At 32.6% G+C, this 23,532-nt stretch overlaps 2 protein-coding genes across 9 annotated transcripts; both read right to left on the minus strand.

The window, feature by feature from the left end:
* Window positions 1–317: 317 nt before the first annotated feature.
* Window positions 318–2,088, minus strand: LOC137822619 (uncharacterized). The gene has a single exon (XM_068627532.2). It carries the CDS (start codon window positions 1,661–1,663, stop codon window positions 677–679), a length of 987 nt encoding a protein of 328 aa, XP_068483633.1. The 5' UTR covers window positions 1,664–2,088; the 3' UTR covers window positions 318–676.
* A 6,416-nt stretch (window positions 2,089–8,504) lies between these two features.
* LOC137820586 (zinc finger (C3HC4-type RING finger) family protein) lies at window positions 8,505–17,556 on the minus strand. Of its 8 annotated transcripts, none has more exons than XR_016515473.1 (18): window positions 17,110–17,556; window positions 16,226–16,324; window positions 15,709–15,791; window positions 15,490–15,574; window positions 15,306–15,392; window positions 14,980–15,041; window positions 14,599–14,792; window positions 14,455–14,508; window positions 13,894–14,071; window positions 12,092–12,130; window positions 11,936–11,997; window positions 11,766–11,802; window positions 10,265–10,314; window positions 10,095–10,164; window positions 9,473–9,523; window positions 9,097–9,176; window positions 8,947–9,015; window positions 8,505–8,772 (listed from the first exon to the last, which is right to left on the minus strand). XR_016515473.1 is itself a non-coding variant. In XM_068624733.2 (18 exons), exons 1-18 carry the CDS (start codon window positions 17,179–17,181, stop codon window positions 8,713–8,715), a joined length of 1,464 nt encoding a protein of 487 aa, XP_068480834.2. In that variant the 5' UTR covers window positions 17,182–17,556; the 3' UTR covers window positions 8,505–8,712. The 8 variants fall into 8 exon arrangements, 2 of the variants coding, with proteins under 2 accessions (XP_068480834.2, XP_090151185.1); XR_016515471.1 differs by having other exon boundaries at window positions 9,473–9,548; XR_011082652.2 differs by having other exon boundaries at window positions 14,455–14,515.
* Between the last annotated feature and the right edge of the window lie 5,976 nt (window positions 17,557–23,532).

Consider the following 23,532-nt stretch of genomic DNA (forward strand, 5'->3'; position numbering starts at 1 on the left):
TCGGGACCTGTTTCCATTCAATGATCATATGATTCATATGTAGTGGGATCACAATATACTAATATCAACACCCTATCATTCATTGGTTGACATTTAGATGCTCTCATGCATACATTTTGAAAAATAATTTAGATGTTTGAGCTGATGTAAAATGAACATATTCTTCATGGGATCCACAACTCAGGCAAATCCTAAAAGTTATAACATAATTTGTCTTTCATGGGATTCTAAACGTAATTATGCTGGAAACATCAACAATAAGAAAGTGCGTGACCCTTTAAGATGTGAGTATTCATATCCACCTATCAAACACGTTATAAAACGCAAGCAAACAAACAGCAGCCTTTGTATTATTCACAAGTAAAATATTACCAATAAATATACAAGGTAGAGAGATGGAATAAAAGACATATTTTAACAACATAAAAGAAAGACATCAAAATAAAATGGTGAATCAATCTTCAGCTTCTAGCTTTTGCATTTAGCTGAGCTGAGGTTCCTCTGATGAAAAACCTTTATGCCTTCCGAAGTTGCTCGACTTGGTTCGAGTAACATGAATGAATTTTTGAAAAGCATGCAAGATGGTTTAATTAACTTGTTGTTCCTTCCCTTTTGTGAAGCATAAGAAGAAAAGCCTTGGCCAAATTTATTACAACGATATGCTACCTTATGTTACTCAAGGTAGTTCTTCAAAATTCTTGAATACCAAATAACCACAATTGTCCTCCTCTTCCGGGAATTCAATCCTCAGCAAAATCTTGTCTTCATGATCACCCCTTAACCCCATCTTGCAGCATTTGTAAAACATGCAGCTCACAATTGTGTCAATTATGATGAAAAGTGAGTACAAGTAAGCAATGAAAATGCCCTCTAAAGCCATAAAAGGCCATGATGACATTCCACAATTGTGATAGGCTCTTACAACCCTGAACTGGAACAAGGCCTCAATGGCTGCAAGGCCTACATTAGCAGGCAGTGCCAGGAACAAAGCCATTGATGTCTTTCCCCTTAGCATAACACAGGCCTTCAGAATTGCCATGAACCCCCTATGTTTCTCCATGCCAGATACAGTGAGTGCCATGTTGCAAATCACTAGTGCATTGGCAAGGATCACAGAAAATAGAACTGCAGCTGCAGCTGACATCAATCGTGTGCTACTTGGAGATGAGTATCCAAATCCTTCAGCAACGGTGAAGGCCAAAAACAGGAGGCAAAAGCAAGATGCATTTGCGGAGAGAATAAAGAAAGAATTGTAGATATAGGTGAGGAGGAGAGGCTTGTAATGGAATAGGGTGGAAGTGAAGGAAGATGGAAAAGTTGGTTTGTGTTGATTTAGAGCTTGAATTATGGATGCTTTTGCAATGAGGAGAAATGTGAGAGTGAAAGGAAGGGTGAAGATTGAAGAAGTGATTGTTTGAGAAACCTTAAGGTTGAGAATGGTAAACAACTTTGATGAGGAAGGAAAGCCAGCAGCATCAAAGAGAGACCTTAGGTGACTGTGTATTTGAGGCAAGAGGGATGAAGAGACTGGAACTAAAGCCTGAGATAGGAGTATTGATGCTGAGAAAGGAAGGGCTAGAAAAGCCACAGTTGAGGTGAAATAATGATAGTTTTGAAGAAAACTGTGAATTGATCTTCTCAAAATTTTGCATGAAACCTCCATTGAAATTGATCTTTTCCTTGCTCCTAGTAGAGAAAGACAGAGAAGGTAACAAATTGAGTAGCTTCTCAATTCTCACTAAAAGGAGACCCTATGACACAGGTGTATGAGATGGTGGTGTTTGTTTCTTTTCTTCCAAGTTTTTTCTTTTGATTTTGCTCTTGAATTTTGGAAGGGTTGGTTAGAGAGTTTAAAGAGTTGGTGTTTTGAAGGAACAGATAGGCCAACAAAAATAAACTAACTCCTACCAAGGTGGAGTTGTTCAGAAATCTCAGACTTTGTTTTTGGTTTCTCCTGGAGAATTATATTTCTGACTCTTCTTTGTGTAGTGCAAAAGCCCCACCTATAGGTTCTTAAGAGGGCAAAGGAAGAGCAGCATCTCCATGGCGTCACTGAGTTGATATATTAGCATTTTGCAATTAGTGATTTGGTATGACAGCCTTGAAGTCTTTGTCTTGATTATGAAATGTCTCCTTACTTAAATTTCACATAATTCACTCACTACCTTATTATTGATGGCTACAATACTTTTTGCAAGTCTAAGTAATATATTTAAATCATGCCAAATTGAATCATTCAATTTTTCTCCCTTATCTTGTAATTCAAGTGTAGACTTAAATATTTTTAGTACAACCCAACACTTGATTGCAAACAAAACAAAAATAATGGTTATCCAAACTTAACACTTATTTGAAGGTTATGCAATGACACTTTACACTACTATTATTAATAATTAATTTAAAAGTTGATTCATTTCTATAATAATTTATAACTGCTTGATATTATAAAACCATTTTACATTCTGGGTGTATGAGGTATTTTCTTTAAAAAAAATTGTTAAGAAAGAAAATGAGATATTATTTTACTTTTCATTATACATAATGAACATTGTTATGAACTATAAAGTACTAATTTTGCAACCCACTTGAACACTTTTCTTTCACGTGATATAAGAAGTGAACGTGAATTGCAAGATAAAATAGCAACTATGAAAGTAGGAAATACGACAGAAGAAAGAAAAGGTAAACAAAAATGGTGTAACTTCTACTCCCATCAACAATTATGATTAGAATATAAAAAAAAGAAATAAAAAGATCTTTCTAATAACAGATGAAATCGTGACCATAAGATAAGATGCAGATGTAGCATTATGGATGGATGTGATGTGAGTTGTGGAAGAAGTTGAAGTCTAAGATTACGTGGAGGCATTGGTGACCAATAAGGAAAAGGCTTATGGTGATTAATTCTTGATTTCTGGTGGAAGTATCTTTCAGTTGGTGAACTTTCTACTAATGTACTTTGACTTGGTTAGTTAGAGGCTTTTCCATTTAGGATAAGACCTTGTCATAACATGATTTTAATTGATTTAGTATGCTACAATAATAATAATAATAATAATAATAATGTGTAACTAAACAAGTTTTATTAGTATTTTAATTTTGGTGTTATACCTGCTTATTCCCTTGCTGAGGTGGCAACACATTTGGTGACATTCTAACTGAAATTTAATTGTAATTAGGTGAGTGAAGACAATGACCATTATGGAAGGTTTAGTTATCAAGGATTCTCTTTTCTTTCTCTCCTTCTTTAGCATGCCATACAAAAGAGAAAAAGTAGGAAGACAAAAAAATAATAATGGTATATATATATACATATATATATATATATACATATATATATACATATATATATATACATATATATATATATATACATACATATATATATATATATGTATGTGTATATGAAGTGTCGATTCCTTTTTTTTAATTATAATATGATTAACATTAATATTAAATCATAATTTAAATATAATGAGTTTTCATAGTGGTTACATGTCTTGTAGCTATATGTAGGGCACATAATTGACGTAGACAAAAAAAATTGTGTTTAATCTCTCACTTAGGTTTTTTAAAAGGCGAGAGTTATATTGTAGGGTTTTACTTTATTCTAATGAAAGTTTCATTATGCTATATTATTTTTTAAAAGATAATAATTTTATTTTATAAGATTTACAAGTTAATTGATGATTTTTTATTTATACGTAATTTTTTTAAGATTTGAGGTTTTAAATTTTATATCACTTCAACATTCTTTAACAAGTATTTTATAAGATTCTGATGTTAGGACTATGACCATGACTTCTGAATTAAAGATGTAATTCTGAGTAAATAAATTTTGAGAAATATGTCATAGAGAAAAAAAAATCTAGTTTAAATTAATATTTATTGTGTATATGCATGTATTACATAACCTTCAACGTCATTTTTGTTGTAAATTTTAATCAAAGAAAATTTTAATCTCAATCCTAACTTCCTTAGATTCTAACGGAATTTGATGTTGTTGTAGAAATAATAAAATGACTTATGGACAAATAAAGCGGGATTACCTAACATAAAGATGTCTCTTTCGATATTACAAAATAAAACGTGGATAACTTTCCTCTTGTTTTATCTCATTTTGGCATTCATTTTAATAAAGTTAGTATTATCTCTTTTTTATTCACCCTCTCCTTGTTCTTACTGTGTAAGGTGAAGAAAAATGATTTGTCTTATAAGCTCAGTTTATGCTCCAAGGTACAATTAATGAGGTGGACAAAAACAATCGGAGGAAATTCATCTCTAGAAGATTTTTTCGATGTTTAAATCAATAAAAGTATTTAAGTGGGTATGAAAATTGAGTGAGTATTTCTTATAGTATTTTTTTATTTATTTATAGGCCTTTTTGGGTCTAAACTGTGGTGTTGAAAATATACATAAAATAAATTAAATATATTTTTGAAATATATTATTGAATCAATTATTACTATATAGATATTCGAGTTATATGGTTTGATTAATTATTACTATATAAGCATTTGAGTTATTAGGTCGCATGAGATTTGATTGGAGGTGATGTTTGATTTTACTGAACTACACTTGATTTGATTGTATTTTTATATTATTTTGTATATTACACATACATGTAGGTACAGAAACCCGTCGAGCTCGGATTTTGAATAGAGGTGTAGGTGGACAGATTTGAAGGATGAACAAGTTTGTAGTTTTGACTCGTTTAGGTTTTTCATAGATACTCATAGAGGTTGGTGTTTACACGACTCTCGTATGGTTGAGTTGGCTCTTTTAATTAGTATGATGTGGCTCAAAATGGGTTTTTGAATGTTTTTCAATATACATTAATGGGAGGGTTTTATTTGTAATGATGAGTTTTATTTTTACAAAGTGTTTCTATCTTTTGACGGTTAATGTTCTACCTTCTTGTGACACATAATGTTAGGTTTTCGTATAATACGTTGCTCTAAGTATCAACGTTTCAAGTGTTACCGCTTTAGGTTCAAAGATTTTTGCTTTGTTTTATATTAGGCTTTCCTTTTCTTTTGTTACTTTTCCCCCTCTATCTTTTTCTTTTTTGTGTTTTGAAGTTTTTACAAGTTCTCCATTGTCCTCTATTATCATTTTCTACCATCTCCACCTAGGTACATTTTCAATGGCTTTTTCCTCCTTGCTTTTTTATTCTTTTGTTGCGAATAGACCTTTAGCGAGTATGAAAGTTGTTGGTATTGGGGAGGATTCTTTCACGAGTCATATTGGGTCTTTTCATGAGGGAAATTCCATTAAGGAAGTTTCTTTTCCTTCGTCTCTTGTCGTTTCTCTGATGAGGATGGTGTTGATCACCCTGTCTAAGGCTATTAAATGGAAGATTTCCTCTCGTGAGGAATCAGAAGTTGTTGGATCTTCCCTTGTCAAAAGAAAGATCTGATCCTAGACTCCGAGTACTTTTGGATTTTAGGGGAGGTTGTTGCTTACCCTTCTGACTTCACTTCTAAGGAAACTATAAAAGAGTTTATTTCCTCTTTCAACATTTATTTTGATAGTATGAGTGAATTTATCATTGCCAAGGATTGTGACCCTAGTGATAGTGTTTATCTGAAACTGAGTACCAATAGAAAGGATTTTACTTTTGTATATGAGTCTTCTTCAAGGAGCTTGACATATTATTTCCTTTTTCTTCTTTTGAGTATTGGATGTTGACGACCATGAATGTGGCATTTAGTCAACTACATCCTAACAGTTGGATCTTCTTAAATACATTTCAAATACTTTGTCATTACCTCCAAATTTCTCCTACCATAAAAATGTTCATGTACTTTAACTAGTTAAAACATGACTCTGAAGTCGGTCAAATGTCTTTGAATGGTGTTTAGCATGGTTCACTATTCTCCATACATACATATTCCTTAAAAGTCATTTTTTGAAACATAAGATTTCCCGGGACCTTAGAAAAAGACCATTTTTCTACCATGACCACACTCCTTAGTTCACACTGTATTGGCAAAGACTTAATAAGTTCAATTCAAAGGTTGAATACATTTTTAATGTCAAGGATAGGATAGATATTGATATCTTAAAGAACCTCCCAAGGCCCCTAAGCAACAAAGGTCTCTTAGTGTGCCTCTTGCTGAAGATCATATTTGTCTCTTCTTGAGTAAGATTCTTATTCTGAATTTTTCTTTACTTAATATTTTTGTTGTTTGTATGCAGACCTCATGGAAAAAGACTTCGACTACAAAAAAAAACTCTCTAAGTTAAAGTAGGTGTCCCTATCCACATTAAGAAAATTTAGCTTACAAATTTATAACAAAATGAAGATATGAGTTAATTTAAAATACATCACAAAAGAAGTTAAGCCCAATTAGCTAGATATTCCCATCTAACCTTTATAATTCATAAAAATAAAAGTGGATAAATCTCATTGAGTATTTTCCTTACCTCTAAAACTTTAGTGTAACATCTCAAAGTTTACAACATAATTATTCAAATAAATTTGTAACTAAATTAAACAATTTCTCAAAATTTCAAATTATGTTATATTCATGAATCATAATCAATATACATTTTTTCTAGTTTAAATTTTGACACTTACCATTATCATTCATTTATTAATTATTTTTGTAGATTTAGTATATTTTGAGTTCAGACTTATCACATAACTATAGTTTAAGTGCTCTGAGTCCCTTAAACGTTACGTTGGTATGGATAGTTGATAGTAGGTCATAATATGCCTCCATGAGTACAATGTGTGCACTACAAACCCCTTTGACATAAAGTGTAATCAACAAATATGTTGAGAGAGGAATGAATAAAGGCTAATAAGTTGACTATCATATTGACTATCATAAAACTTAAAAAAACAAACAAAAACACAATCATCGTCAGTAAAAATATCACAAAATTTATCTCAACCACTATCAACTATTACAAACAACTACCACCACTTAATAATGAAAAAAAAATACCATATTTTTTTATCATACTCAAAAGTATTATTGGAATTAAAAAAATGTATGAATATACAAGGAAAAAGTGTAGAGTCGCATTGAGAATTTTCCTATAAAAATAATTCTTATAAAGAAGTCTTTTCACAAATGAGTCTTGAAATAATGTTTTTTTTTATATAGAAAGATGAAAAAGAGAAATTTATATAAAGAAGTCTTATGCACAATAAGTTTCAAAGTAATATTTTCATTTTATAGAAAGTTAAAAAAAAAAAAAAAAGTCTCAATAGAGAAGTTATCAATAAAAATATATTGAAAAAATATTTATGCAAATATTAATCGATGAAGTCGTTAAATAAAAATGTGGAACATCAACAGTTACAACTTGAACGTGTTAATCCCAGAAAAGTGACAGGTAACTTGCAATCATAACATAATATAGATTCATATAAAAATTGTAACTAGTGACAACTGCTCAAGCAAATTGTCGATATAAATGGCAAACAAAATATTGAGAATGGTATCATTAATCACTAAAATTTAATGGGTTTCTTTGCTGTCTTTTTTTTTTCTTTGGTAATTTCTTGTCATTTATTTTTGTTTCTTGTCATTTATCTTCCTCGAACATTTCATTTTCTACTCATTTTGTTTATCATGTATTTTTAATTTCTTGTAATTACTATTTTCCTCTTGCGTTTATTGTTTAGTGTTCTCCACTTTCAAATTATTTACTTATTTGCTTACTTTTAACTTTTTAAAAGTTTTACCATTTATTCGATTTGTCAAGTTTTAAGTAGTTGTTCTTTTGTGAATTTCTTCTTATAAAATTTTATTTAGAAAGGCATTTAAAATTCTATTTTAATTATATTAAAATATCTTAAACACAAAATTAATTTTAAATGTGACCAATTATTTCAAGGTTTCTTTACTTATGAATTAAATTTATGTTTTTATAATTGTAGAAAATTAATCAAGTATGCTTAATTTAGTTTTAGAAATTGATTATGTCAAGAGAATGTACTTTGTTAATATATAAGAAATTTAACAAATTGAAATTTATAATTATAATACTCCTAGCTTAAACAAAAATAACCATAATATTTAATTATTGAATTTCGAAAATTTGCATCGATAAAACAAGTTCTCATCGAAACAAAATCTTAAACACGTCAGTGGACGTACGTTCTTTTCGGATGCACAATAAAACTTTTGTTCGATAATATCCGAATTATATATGGTACAAAAGACTTTTGCATTATAACTTGTATTTCTTCTGAAAAAGGTTATATGAACATGGGTGAAAATTTAATAAACAAATAAATAAAATAGAAAATCATACATTAGAAATACATGGTATTTTGTGATTTTTAAAAAACACTAGCTAAGATTTTAGCCTAAATTATATAGGTTTGAAAATTTTTAAAAGACAGTAAAAAACCCCATTAAAGTACATGGTATTGTGTGATTTAGGGATGAACTGGTAAATCATGATTGCTAATTCAAAATATGATTTAGTTTCTAGGTCTGTATTCCGCCAACATAATAACTCAACCATTAGCAAGAACTAGATGGCCAATAAAAAATGTGTTGCAGAGGATTAATTATATACTAGAAAAACTGGGTTCAACCCTATGTTACAACAAAAATGACCTCATTAACAGTTATTTACGAGGCCGAAGAATATTGACTTGTAAATGAATTTGCAATAAACAAATGTTCATTTACAATGAACAAATATTCAATCGCAATAATAATGGTAGCCCTTCCAAAGCTTGTCTTACTGAATTCTGCAGCCTTGTTCTTCTTGTCGGAGAAATATCAGGCCCCGTCTAATCCTCTACAAAGAAAAAGGTCAAGAAATGTTTTTTATATGGTAAGAAGCAAGCAATGTATACAAATGTAACTACATTCAGAACCATAGAATTAAGCTGCTGAATAAAATGCATTATAAGAAGATCAAATTCAACAATCCCCTTCAGATTATTCCTATTTGTTAAAAATGGCCTAATACCTCGGTGGTATCTCTAATGCGTAGGAGATCTAATCTTTCCGCAGGCCTCCTATTGGAGAGGGTAGCCAGCTGCAATCAAAGCCTAAATCAGAACAAAGCAATAAAAATAGTAAAAGGAGATGTTTTCACCGACAAAAAAAAAAAAGTTACCCAGAAACTAAAGCGTTCAGGGTCTTTTAATGAGGGCATCATTACTTCAACACTGGTGAGTCTCTCAAGTTTTCTTTGATCTGTATCATATTTCAGTAGTTTAGTATTGCAACAGTTCATTGTAATTTGTAAAGGTGAAAAGAGGAAAAATAAGGCCACTCCCACTCAGTAAAATAGGATAACAAAAACTATGGCATCACCAGAAAAACAAAAAACAAATTTCTGTGACGATGAAAGAAATAATAGTTCAGCTTCTGCCCCCACCCCAAATTTCGTCAAAAGGAAAGGCTGATGACCAGTATATCTTGGTTTTCACTATAACCAAAGTACAAAGAAGTCCTGGGTAAACATCATATACTTATGGTTTAGGAAATACCATGTCTTGCTGCTTCTTTAGCTCTTGCTATCCATGATCTAGCACTTTCAGCTGCATTACATGTCAATTCCAGTAACTGAGACCACATAACAAGTTATTACTTAGAATGATGGATCCATTTGTTGCAGTTTAATGTATTGAATATAAAGAGTCATCAGAATTATGGCTAAGCCATAACATTTAAAAATAATGCATCGAGAAATATAAATTTTGTAAGAGAATCAAAGATCTCTTAATTCAAACCACTATGGGTAGTTTGCATGATCTTAAGTTCAAACACCGTTTCCTCCATTGTACACCCAAAAAAAAAATAGACCTCATTAGATTTCACAATTTGGTCAGAACAGAAGGAAAACTACCTGTTGCAGCAAAGCCGAAGTCAAACAAATTACAAACAATTCATTAATTAAAGTAAATTTATAATACTCAAGAATAAAATTTATACATTTCATCCATAATAACTTGTTGACAGCTTCTTTAATTGAACTGTTAAATTTACCAGTCTATTAACAAGAGTATTATCCACCACTCTATCCTATGAAGCCTATTCACTTCAAGCTCTACATATATGCTGATAGTCCAATAACCTAGAACATTCATACCAAAATTTTAGAGAACTTACAGTCTCTCTTTCAGTACTCCCTTCTGGTGCCGTAATATCCTGCATCCATTCAACCTCGGCAACACGATACCTGCACAAAACATTAAGGAATAAGGCCATGTTTCCATGAAAGAGAAACAGCCATATCAACAGCTAGAATTTGTGAAACATAACACCCAGAGACAACGCACCCATCTTGATCCCACGATTGGACGATACGAAATCTCCTACGACTTTCAATCTGCACGTAGCAATACTTGCTTACACGTTTAAATATTTACAAATAAAATTAAAGAAAAAAACAAGTCTATTGTAAGAGAATCCAGATTAGATTAGAAAATTCTTAGGAGCCTCCAAAGTATCCTAGGACCACTAACCCCAGTCCAACAGTGACAAAATAAAATGAGAAACAAACACCATGACTACTGACTGTTAGAGTGAACTTGTACAACTAGCCAATTGTCTACAATATACTCAAGTCCTTCGGGCAAGCATATAAATATACAAGAAAAGTTGTAGATTTCAATAAATTGCTTTCAGCATTTATCAAAATTCTCAGAAAATTTTACAGCGTGAGAAAAGTGTAGACAGCAATAATCATGACAATATCTTTATAATCAAGAGTTACTAACTTTTACAATCAACAAAAATCATTCCAACTCTTAGAATTTGGACTGAATATCTAACCAAACCTACAAAAGACTTGTACGGTAAAGGCTACCCAAGCCTGTTCTACTTCTTTCATATATCTAGTGACTAAATGACCACCCTTGAGGCTACAATTAATACAGCCCCAAAAGAGACCACAACTACAGCAAGCAAGGAATGACAAGAATTAAGGCAGCTTTCCAGCACTCCCCACCTTATAAGCTCTATTTTAGTCAGGTATCTGTATGACTAAACCACCACTCTCAAGGCTACAATTAAGGCTGGTTACCAAAGAGGCTGCAAATAAGGCAAACTAGGGGTGACTGCAATTAAGGCAGATCCAACACAGAATAATCTCTACTTAGTTTCAGAAAATGATTGCTGGATATGGTTTGGCCTAATTCAGCTAACACCAGTACAGCAATATCTCATCATTCATGAAACTCCATTGACAAAGAAATCCTCCTAAATAAATCTACATAAGGAAAATCCAAACAAAATGTTGACATAACAATAAGATTGTATTATTGAGATTGTGATAAGATTATTGAGATTTTGAGATACAGGCTGAAATTGAGTTAAAATATTTCATTGATTTAATTTTAAGGGTAATTAGACCAAAAATCTTGCAATGTTCTTTCCCTAATTATAGGAGATATCTAGCACAAAACTTCTATGTAAATGATAGGTTTAGGAGATCCGCCTATGCAAGTTGTTCACTCAAATATTTTTCGTTTTCTTTGTTACAAGTAAGAAAATCCTATACCTTGTAGTTTTTGGGTTTGGAAAAAGAGAATTTAAAGACAGGAAAATTGTTTGATATTTTGTGAATCTCATCATATTTAGAATCAGAGTAGAGAACTATTCTTAGAAAGTAGAGAAAGAAAGAAATCCCACCAAGAAAGATAAAAGAGAGTAGTTTCTTGTTATTGAAAGTTGAGAGAAAGACACAAATACTTCCAAATTTCATATTCATTAATAAAGTATTATAACTAGAGCAAACAAGTAGATATAAATACATAGAGAAATCGGTTAAATTTTCACCTCTATATAAAAACGACCATCTGGAAGTGGTTCACACCTACAGCATCATAAAAAATATTATTTCAACCAAGTGACATACATCTGAATGGATTTCATGATAGGAAGGGCATATGCTTTTGAGATTTTTTTTTTTATTTTGACATTAAAACTATGCCAAGCCAAGCACCTACTCGGTGATTTCTACTTCACAGGCAAACTCAGCTAAGGAACCTGACGAAGAATCAAGTATAGCCTACAAGATCAAAAGACAAGTCACACAGTAACAGATAAAAATGGCCAGTACTATATAGCAAAAGAGGGAGAAAAGGGATAAGTGAATAATCTACCATTCCCATCCGATGATTGCCTTCCATTATTCTTCTTACCTGTTTTATTTAAAAAATATATAATAAATAAATCAGAGATATGATGATGACATTCAGAGTTTCATACTATTTGATATCAGTAGTTTAGTACCATTTATAATTAAGTTAATGAATTAAATAAGCCAAATAAATCCCAGATTAGTGCAAATTTGAAAACCATAAATATAGATCAGACAACACATAACCAGTTACCAGTCCATTCACTGCCCTCCAAGTGTTGCAATGTTGCACTGATGTTCGTACAAGAGTAGAAAAGTAATATATTAAGAACACAATTTGTCCTCTACTGTATTTAAAGGGTAAATTACACTTTATCCCCCAATAGTTTTACAGCTTGAACTCACCCTCCAATACTTTTTGCACAACTGAACTCCTCAAAGGTTTGGGTTAAATTGAAAATTGTTATATTCACAATTAAAACCATGGTTAACAAGCCTAAACCAATAGGTAAATTAAGCAAAGATAAGAGAATTTAGATTTTCATTTTAAACAAAACTTCAGGAGGGTTCAGTGATACAGAAAAAAAAAAGGTATATGAAGTAGCGAAAGTGTGAAATTACAAAGCATTAGTGTAGTTTACCGTTATTTTAACTAGAGAAGAAAGAACTAAGTTCCAACTTTCTAATTTAAGTGCTTCACAGTAGTCAATCCTAGAACAATATTTGTAATTCAAAACAAAATAGTATTATTTCATGAAAAATTATTGTATACGAATAAGAATATTTTCAGTATTTTCACAAAATTTATTGTTAATTTTTTTCATACATTTTGAAAATAGAAACATTTTTTGAAAATTTGATATGTAACAATAAAAAAAAAACGTCCAATTAAAAATATCCACAAGCATCCACCTCGCATAGTTAAACACAATTAATCATTTCAATAAACTCATAACACTACTAAACACTTGGGAGGCATATTTACTACTACTGCCCCAAATACAAATTGGCAAATTGCATACAATCAGGTTGGGTATGAATGAACTATTTCTAGCCCATACCCATTTTAAGTGAAACAAATCTACTAATTCTTTGATTCAGCAAGTAAGATAAGAGTTGAACTAAAAAATAGATTCTAGAGTTATGGTGAACAATTTCAATGATAGGCCATTGACATTCCTAGTACACAAAATGCTATCATGCATACAATCATACTGAATTCGATGAGGTATTTCCTGGTTTTGTCTTGCATTCATTTACTTGTAACCACTTCTGAGGCAAAGTTAGCCACCATTAGACATTTTAATAACTTCATTACACTATTCCACAAGTACAGTTTGATAATTGTATACCCATATTCATTTACTCTTAACCACTTGTAAGACAGAGTTAACTACAATTAGACATTTCAATAACCTCATGACACTATTAACCACTTTTGAGACTTTTAACAATTAGTTCCATTAGTAGTCATGCACATTCCGATAATTGTCTACAATAACAAAGTAACCATTTTAAGGCAAAGTAGTTACTACCATGCTAACACTTGAGGTTAAAACCAAGCGCGATAGGTGGACGCAGGTAGGAGAATTCCAAAGAGTGATTTGACCACTGAAGAAAAATAACTAGTATATGTTTTTAAAATATTTATAATAAATCAAATAGTTTAATTGGTATATCTTCCCTCCCAACTCCCAACTACTCTCCAACATTAGGCATATGCGCCTGAAAAGACCCTACTGTTTCTTAACTACAAACCACAAGAAAACTAATCACCAACTAGCACATTCAAGATAAATTATATTTCATTTTTTACCAACTCACCATTAGTCTATACCGAGGTTCAAATATATTGAGCGGAAACCTTTGACATGGTATGACAACATCCATGACAAAAAGAGGGAGTAAATCAACACCAGCGTTGATTAAACCATCCTGCTCTTCCTTCCTTTCAGCATATTCCTCAGGAAAGTTCTTTTGTATGATGTTCTTCAACGTCACACTAGAAACAATTGACAAGATATATTAGAAAAGTAAGAAAATGAAATCTGTTAGAATTTTGACCAAAATATCTGAAGATTAAACTGAACAACACATACTGCCCAGAAGAATTGCATGTTATAGGTACCAAAGAGCTTCACCAATAACCAGAATGGTGTTTGAATCATGCAATTTTTTGTCCTATTAATTTGGGGGCAAACGTTGTCTCAATTTCATTAAGTAACTTCCTACCTACTGCCATGTGTTTGGCTGGCTTTCAACCTATTATAGTTATAACAGTGACTAACTATCCCACAATATACTACAAGAAAAATAAAGTAACCCAAAGCTTTCATGCAGTTTCCATATAACATTAGAGCATTGTAGAGATTATAAACAACTCACCTGATGGAACATGTTCTGGGACTAATAAACAGAACTGTCCTGCACAATGGGCATCTGTTTCCTAACACATGAGGACAAGAATCAACACAGCATAGAATACATAGATCACTGTAGAAAATTTAATCAACAGAAGATATCGCTAACCACGATCCATTGACTGAAATAGACATGAGCGACAAAAAGAATGTCCACAAGGGGTTGTGACAGGTTCGTACAGTAACTTCAGGCAGAGAGTGCAATCAAAATCATCATTACGCTCGGGTTGTCCATGTGTACTCGTCCCTGTTGAACTAGATGAAACTCTTTCTATATTTTGAAGAGAAGCCCGAAGAGAATTACTACATGATATTGAGAGAAATGGAAAAAAAAAAACTAGTGACTTGTGATATAGTACGATAAATGACTATTGCAAAAACTCTATATTCAGATATTCCATCTAAATTTAGAAAACAGGTATACATAACAGAAATACACATACATGCACATGTATTATAAAAGAAGGCAAGACTTGCAAATGTGTAATACCTAAAAGGATCAACTTGAAGGCCTGAAAGAATAACATCCCGGGCTTTTTCATATTTCTCTAACTGTGAATTTAATACAATACCATATCAAGTTACATTCAAAAAGAACATCATAACATAATACAACAAAAGTAGGGAAGAGAGGCATATGTTAGGTACAGACAAAAGGTGGGAGAATACTCCCGAACACTAACATGAGCTAAAACACCAATGCATAGGAAGGAAGTAACACTTATAGGATAATATACTTCATTAAAAAAACATCAGGAGCTACCCCTACAAATTAAAAAAGCGAGATTAAATGGTAACACAGCATGAGAGCCTTACCAGGAGAAGAGCATTGGCCTTTAAAAGATATGATTTTGCTACATTACTTTGGAGTTCAACAAGCTTTTCAGCATCCTTCAAAGCCAACTGGAAATGGTTGTCACGAATCAACTTAATATGAGCACATTAATTTGGAAATACTATTATATATCCACTCGATAAATATTATGCAAAGTGAACATACTTCAGCAAGTGTTGTGGGTTCAAGCCCACTCAATGGCCTACATTCTGAAGATGATGGTGTTCTGCTAATGAAATATTGGCTAATCCTGATGGGAAAATATCATGATTGCTGTTAGACCACTGAACTATACGAAACTGAAGCAAAATTATTTGGAAGATGATCAAGCAATTATGTTTGTAAATGAGTAATTCAAAAGAAAATTGTTACACTATGCTTAACCTAATATAAGCTGCACTTCGATTGCTGAGGATGATTGGATCACCTGATTTGATGTTATTGGCTCTGGAGTAAAAATTGATTGCCTGAAATAATGACGAAGGCAAACATTGGAAAGACATCGTATAAGCATTAAATTTCATTGAGTGTGAAATAATTCCACAACAACCCTTTATTATGTTCTGCAATAAGGCTAGTAATGAATGAGAAATTGCATCTTTGTCCAAATTTGAGTAGTGTTTTTCAGGAATAAAGCATGTAAGAAGTGGGAAAACATAAAGAACGCAGGAACAGACTTAAGCATGACACTTAATGTTTCCCAAGCAAAGCATGATGTAAAAGTCGTGAATTGACTAATGGACTATTTATAGTATATTATTCAGGGTTTGTTGCCAACACCAATTCAATTAACTTCCATCTAACCGGCCAGCAGGCATGAGAATCAAACTCTAGAAGAGAGAACGTCAACGGAACCCCACCCAACTTCCCCTAAAAAAAGTGTATATATTAGCAAACGAACCTCTTCCATTCTGTTCTCTCGAAACGCAACATTGCCGTTCTGCACAAGCTCGTAAACGTAGTGTATTGTATCCCATGACAAATCTTCTGCCTTATTTTCCTGCAACCCAACCAAAGTTCAGAGTTCACAATCAAACTTACATAAAAAGAGTAGCTACCGAATGCTCAAATGAGCCGATGGCCCTAGTTAGATGAATTCTCCGCAAGACTTCACAGAAGAGATAAAACAATTAAAATGAATCAAGTTTCTCTTACGAGTTAAAATAAACTTGTGCACTAGGAATTGTCTCATTTAACTTCTTCAAAAAGTAACTGAAATTATAGGTTGATTTCCTCTTAATTCATTTTACCTTCTTATTTTCTACACTGTCATTGCCACACACCAAGAGTGCGAGGAAGGAACCAATGTTTTTGAAAACATAAAATTAAGTATGTTAATTAAAAGAAATAAAAACCTAATCACATTTCGAGTGTCTTTTCCTGTCCTCGGATTCACCACCTGAGAATTAGGAGTTAAAGGGAAAAAAGTAAATTGAGGAAACAAGAGGAGTTGTCTTTTGGCATGTTATTCGCAGAAAGTGGACGTGAAAAGAAGAAAGAGGCAAACGAAAGAAACAAGTCGGAAGAAAAAAGCTGTCCACAGCTACACGGTGAAGTAAAAAAAAGCAAACGAAACGAAAAAAAAAACACAAATCACCAATCACCAATCCTCCACTCGAGTGAAATCGAATTCCTAAAATCACGAACACCAAAAATAAAAGGCACGCACGCACGCAGCAGGCATTGATGGAAAGACATTCGTAAAACGTGACCTAAAAGTGAAAACAGCGAAAAGGAGAAGTGATCGTAGAGAAGCAATGCGCGTGGGAGAGAATAGGGACTGACCAAAACGTAGTCGTCGACGTCGCGAAGGGTTTGGTCGAGAGAAGCGGGAGAAGGGGAAAGAGACGAAGCCATGGAGAGAGCGTTAGAGAAGAAGAGAGAAGAGAAGAGAGTGAGAAATGAAAAGGAGATGTTATGCTTTTGTGTTATGTAATGATGTGATGATGAGGATTAGGGTGGTTAGGGGCATCGTGTTCGAGCGTGGCTCCTTCGTTGCATACACGGACCAAAATCCACTACGTGTGAAGGGAAGGTGAATTCAAAGTTGAAAATGAGAGAAGAGAAGCAATGGGATGGGATAGGGTGGTTTGGTTGTGTTTTCTGGAGACGAAATTGTGTTATACGTGGAAATATATATACCCCGTGTGTTGTGTGGAGATTGTGGGTGTGTTTGGAAGTGAATAGAAGCAGTGGAGCTCCAAAGCCACTCAATTTTTATGCATAGTTTCTATCACTTTCACCCACCTCTCTATCTACTCTAATGTTCCCCTCTTGCCCAATAAATACCTTTAATATTATATTTTTTTCACTCTTAAAATGTAAGTTCAAAAATAATTAAAAATAATATAAAGATGGTTAGAAAATATGCTTGAAATAATACGAAAAGTATTAAATAATATAAACAGAGAATTAGAAGAAGAAAAAATCTTACTTAGCATTTAGTGGATGAGAAGGATACAGCGCAAGCCGTCTTTTATACTTTTTGACTTTGGTTTCGAAATTGGAACGGCAACCGTCGAAGATGAGAGAAGCATTGCGTGACAAACACTATCCAACAACGTTTACCAAAGCCACAACAAACCTTATTCCCCAACTAAAAAGAAAAACAAAACTTCATTTATAACTTTTATCTCTATGCACATTCTGGATAAACAGAAATCTTAAAAAGTTGTTATAAATATTTTTAAAATAATAATATATTGAAATAAAATATTTTAAATTTTTTATTATTTTAAATTTTTTACTTTAATTATTTATCTAGATAATGTAATTATAAATAAAATATTAACGGTATATAATCAATTATGATTTACATAGATTATATATACTAAACTATCTTTCTAAATTGTGGTATATGACATTGAATAAAGTTTAAGGTCATTATATTTTGTTTGTCTTTTGTAATTATTTCTTTTTGTTTGTTTTCTGTGTCTTTCATTCATTCCTACATAAGTAAAACTATGAACAAGAGATAAAGGCTTAAAATGGTGTTAAGAAGATGAACTTGTTGACTTTGTAAATTTTTCCACATCATTAAAAGTAAAATAAAATAATTTCTCTCTCTTAAATTTCAACTCCTTTTTTGTTTCCATTTAGTAGACTGAAAAGAAGGATTGAATAGGAGAAGGAAAAGAAATATATATTTTCTATTTTAAACGATTGTGTAAAATTTTAATTCCATGGATCTGAAGATGATGTGTTAACTAGTGTTGTGTTTATCCAACCCTTTTTTTCTTAAGAACTTAAATAGATAGAATCATTGTATTTAAATTATTTTTTATTTATTTTATTACAATTCTATCATAGTTTATTATAAGAAAATGATAAAAGGGTAATTGAATTTAGTGATAAATACGTAGTCACTATTTTTGTTTTAAATAAATGAGACTGTTTTGGTGTTAATGACTAAATTATTATTAGAAAAATTATACATAATGACTGAATTTAGTGGAAAAAATGTAATTACTTAATGGAAATTTTCTTTTATATTTCTGACCTGATATGATATAAACTTGAATGAGCCAAACTCTAGAGAGTAGAAAAATGATGCATGGAAGGGACCACTTTGTGGATCAAATGTGTGCATATATTAACCATTTATTTTTGTGTTAATTGGACCATTCATTTGATACTGTCCACAAATATTCCCTTTAAGTTTGGCTTTTATGGTGGATAGGATTGAAAATTCTCTTGAAAAAAGGAAACAGATTAATTACTACTGTTATCATTACCAACAACCTGATAAGATCATCATCATGATGATGAAAGAGTGCATTGAGCCAATTGTGGAAATCACATGCAATAATAAATCTCTAATACCTCTTTTCCAATTTTTTTGAGGTTTTAATCTTATTAGTTCTAACTTTAAAATTATTAGTTTTAGAATTTAAAATCCTTTTTTCTCAAATATACTCCTATTTAATATTGTACCATCTTCATATCTTTATAAATTTTAGTCTTTTTATTTCTAAACAGTTATTCAGAATTTAAAAGTTTAATTATTACATTTAATTATACTCTTATTTTATAGTTGCTATAGTTGAGATAAGTAGAAATTTATAATATGATTTATTACTTCTAATAAGATATTATATAAAAGGAATTTAGTTCAAAAGTAGGGTACTACATTTTGACCGACTCGTTACTAGTATGTCAAAAAATAGGATGCGACGGGTTGATTCGTCAAGATTATATGGATAGAATTAGTAATTCGTTCTGTCAGAGGATGAGTTGTGAGATGGTGGACTACTTTCTTTTAAAAAAAAATTATCTATTTACTTAATTATGATAATTGATATCATTATTTAAACAATAAAAGTATAATCAAACTTTAATATTTTAATAAAAAAAATTTAATGTCTAATAAAATAAAACAAATATCAACAATACTTCAATAAAATGATGTATAAAGAAATTAATGCAAATAGATGTCTATATCAAACATTGACCATCACCAATTTTAATTCTAAAAGCATGAGATTCCTCTTTAAAAGTTCTAAAAATAAAGAAGGGTTGGTTGGCAGACTAACCCACCCCACCCCACCTGTGACTCACCGTATTGACAGGTTAGACAAATTGAATCAATACGAGTTGATGAATTCAAAAAATTAACTCACGTTGTCTAAATTTTGTCATCCCTATTCAAAAGTAGATTCATTAAATATTTTCCAATATATATGTTAACTTTAAACGTCTTAAGATATAGGAAGATATCAGAAAGATAATAGTTATTATAGTTGAAAGTAACACGATTAACCAGCATGGCGAAGAAGTAACAATCACCCAAGGCACCAATTAATAGAGGATGAAACCCTAAACAAGGTAAAGGAGAAAGAACAGAGAGAAGCAAAAGGGAAGTCTAAATCGTAAACTAAATGGAACTGGAAGACTGAATATTATTGGATTCATAAGAGTATATATATGTACATGTCAAACAACAAAGCATAGATGACAAAAAGAAAAAACAAAAGCCTAATAAGGTGGCCCAAAATAAAATGTACATTGATTTTATCAGCCCCTCTCAAGCTGGGAATATATGTTTCTTCCCAGCTTGGACTGGAGCTCTTTGTATATTGCTGAAGCAAGAGGTTTGGTAAGGATGTCCGTAATCTGCATAGAGGAAGAGATGGGAAGCAACTTGAGAAGCCCAACAGTGATCTTGTGTCAGACGATGTGACAGTCAATTTCAATGTACTTGGTACGCTCATGAAATACTTGATTTGAAGCAATGTGTATTGCATATTGGTTGTCACAGTAGATGGTTGCTGGTTGAATATAGGGAAGTCCAAGGTCTTGAAGGATGTAAGGTAGCCATTGAATCTCGCAAGTGGTTGTGGCTAAGGCTCTATATTATGCTCCAGAAGAACTCTGGGAAATGGTTTGTTATTTCCTGGATTTCCATGAGACAAGAGAATCACCTAAGAAGATGAAGTAACCTGTTACAGATTTTCGGGTTTCAGGACAAGTAGCCCAATCTGAGTCACTGAAACCGCGAAGGAGAGTGTTGTTGCTGTGAAAGAAGATGCCATTCCCAGGGTTGCCTTTCAAGTACCGAAGAAGGCGAAAAGCAGCTTGTTGATGGAGATTGGTAGGAGAGGAAATAAACTGGCTTAGGTTGTTGACAACAAAGGCAATGTCAGGCTGTGTGTTGGTGAGGTATATGAGCTTGCCAATGAGTCTTCTATATGCAGAGGTTTCAATGTCAGTGAGTTGTGTGCCATCGAAGGAGGAAAGTCGAGATGAGTGAACCATGGGTGTAGGCATAGGAGCAGAGTTGATCATGCCAGTGTCATGAAAAAGGTCCAACATGTATTTTCGTCGACAGATGTGGAACCCTTGGCTGTTTCTGGCCACCTCCAGGCCCAAAAAATAGGTGAGGTCTCCTAGATTCTTGATCTTGAATTGAGTGTCCATCAGAGAAGTGATGTTGGTAATTTCCTCATGATTATTTCCAGTAAGCACCAGATCATCAACATACACACGAATAATGGTTATGTTAGGTCTGTTATGGTTTAAAAAGAGAGAGTGATTAGCAGAGGATAAAGTGTAGTTATTTGAAAGTAAAAATTGAGACAGTTTTGCATACCATTGGCGGACGACTTGGCGAAGGCCATCGAGTGATATTTGTAATTTGCAGACATGTTGAGGAGATAGAAGTTTGAGGCCTAGTGGTGGTTGCTTGTAAACTTCCTCAAGGAGGTCCCCATGGAGGAAAGCATTATTCACATCAAGTTGTTTAAGAATCCAGTTTTGAGAAGTGGCAACAACAAGTAAAAGTCTTAAAGTGGTTAGTTTTGCTACAAGAGCAAAAGTATCTAAGAAATCAAGACCTTCTAATTGTGTGTGCCTTTTGCTACCAACCGTGCTTTGTGGTGATAAATGGTGCCATCAAATTTGTGTTTTACCTTAAAAACCCATTTGCAGCCAATGATTTTCTTTCCCGGAGGAAGAGTAGTGATCTGCCATGTATTGTCAGCATTAAGAGCATTAAGCTCTTCTAGCATTGTTTGTTTCCAGCAAGAATGCTTAGAAGCCTCGGTGTAGGAGTTGGGTTCATTGTTAGAAGATATAGAAAAAATAGTCTTTTTGAAAGATGGTGAGAGAGCATTGTAGGAAAGAAATTTATGAATGGGATACCGATTACTTATAGTGTTGGCAGCAGGAAAACATGTATGGAAGTCCTCTAAATAGGCAGGGAGTCGTCTTTGTCTGTTGGAGCGTCTAGGTGGAATGATGTTGTCTTCATTGTGAGTGATGGGAGTCTCGTGCTCATGATTTTGACAATTATAATCAAACAAGATATCATCACAGAATGTATTATAGTTAGCAAGAATGGGTAAAGATAATGTGTCGGGGCTCCGTGTGTCATCATGATTCAATTTGTATGGAAAATGATATTCATGAAAGATCACATGTCTTGAAATTTCAATGCGATGATACTTTAAATTTAAGATAATGTAACCTTTGGTATTGTGTGGAAGTCCGAGAAAGATGTCATGAACAAATCTAGTATCTAATTTCTTTCTATTAGCATGAATGGTAGTAGAATAACAAGAGAAACAAAAAACACGTAAAGAAGAGATATCACAAGGTTCTCCAAAAAGTTTTTCATATGGAGCAATATCTTGTAAAAGGGGAGTAGGTGTGCAATTTATGAGGAAAACAACATGTTGGACAGCGAAGTCCTAAAAAATATGAGGTAAATTTGCTTGAAACAGTAAAGCGCGAGTGATGTTTAAAATGTGTTGGTGTTTACGTGCAGCTATACCATTTTGTTGAGGTATTTCGATGCAATTAGTTTGATGAACCATTCCTTTGGAAGCAAAAAAAGTTTTCATGGCAAATTCAACGCCATTATCAGAACGAACGAATGCATTTGATAGTAGTTTTAAATTGATTTTCAGCATAAGCAAAAAAAATTATGAGATAGGTGCGAACTTCAAATTTAGCATGCAACAATATAGTCCATGTATAACAAGAAAAATCATCCACAATGGTCAAAAATTAACGAAAACCTTGCATAGATGTAACAGAACAAGGTCCCCAAATATCAACATGAATGATGTCATAGATAGGAGTAGTGTGAGAAGTGCTTAGAGTAAAGGGAAGTTTTCTTTGTTTTGCACGATTACAAATATCACACATATGAGTTTTATCAACAAAAACAAAAGGGTATTGACTTTTCAAGACATGCAACCTTTCATCAGAGGAATGCCCCATTCTATAATGCCACAAATTATTTTCCTTAACGGTGCAGGAGACAGAAGGAATAAAATTGTGTGTGAGAGTGTGAAAAGTAGAAGAGTTAAAGATGTACAAGCCAATTTTGGCATTAGCTAAACCAATATGCTCTTTGGAGAGGTTGTCCTGTATAAGACAATGTGTGGGGGAGAAGATCAAGTTGCCCACTTGATTCACTTGAATAGGATTAGCTGGAGTGTCATTGTTGTTTTGCCTCAAAACAGCATTGAGAATTTGAAGTTGATGAGCAGTGAGATGGTAATCACGTTTTTCATGTTCTTTTTGGACAAGGCTCATAGAAAATATCATCAGTAGTAATAAGACTGTTAATCTGATTAGTCCTATTGTTGTTATAGGATTTGTACCTAGGAGGGTAGCCATTTTTCTTGTAGCAGGTATCCACAGTGTGACCATTTCTGTTACAGTGCGTGCATACTTTTCTAGTGTTGGATTTTGAGTTTCTAT

The sequence above is a fragment of the Phaseolus vulgaris genome, chromosome 9 (assembly GCF_051622355.1).
Source record: "Phaseolus vulgaris cultivar YP4 chromosome 9, ASM5162235v1, whole genome shotgun sequence".
In the NCBI taxonomy this organism is placed as follows: domain Eukaryota; kingdom Viridiplantae; phylum Streptophyta; class Magnoliopsida; order Fabales; family Fabaceae; genus Phaseolus; species Phaseolus vulgaris.

Coding starts and splice junctions, on each gene's coding strand:
- LOC137820586 (XM_068624733.2), bottom strand. CDS start 17,181: ATGGCTTCGTCTCTTTCCCCTTCTCCCGCTTCTCTCGACCAAACCCTT. Junction 14,516..14,598: donor ATTTCAGTCAATGGATCGTG/GTTAGCGATATC, acceptor CTCATGTGTTAG/GAAACAGATGCCCATTGTGC. Junction 10,315..11,765: donor ATGGTCGTTTTTATATAGAG/GTGAAAATTTAA, acceptor TGCTACGTGCAG/ATTGAAAGTCGTAGGAGATT.
- LOC137822619 (XM_068627532.2), bottom strand. CDS start 1,663: ATGGAGGTTTCATGCAAAATTTTGAGAAGATCAATTCACAGTTTTCTT.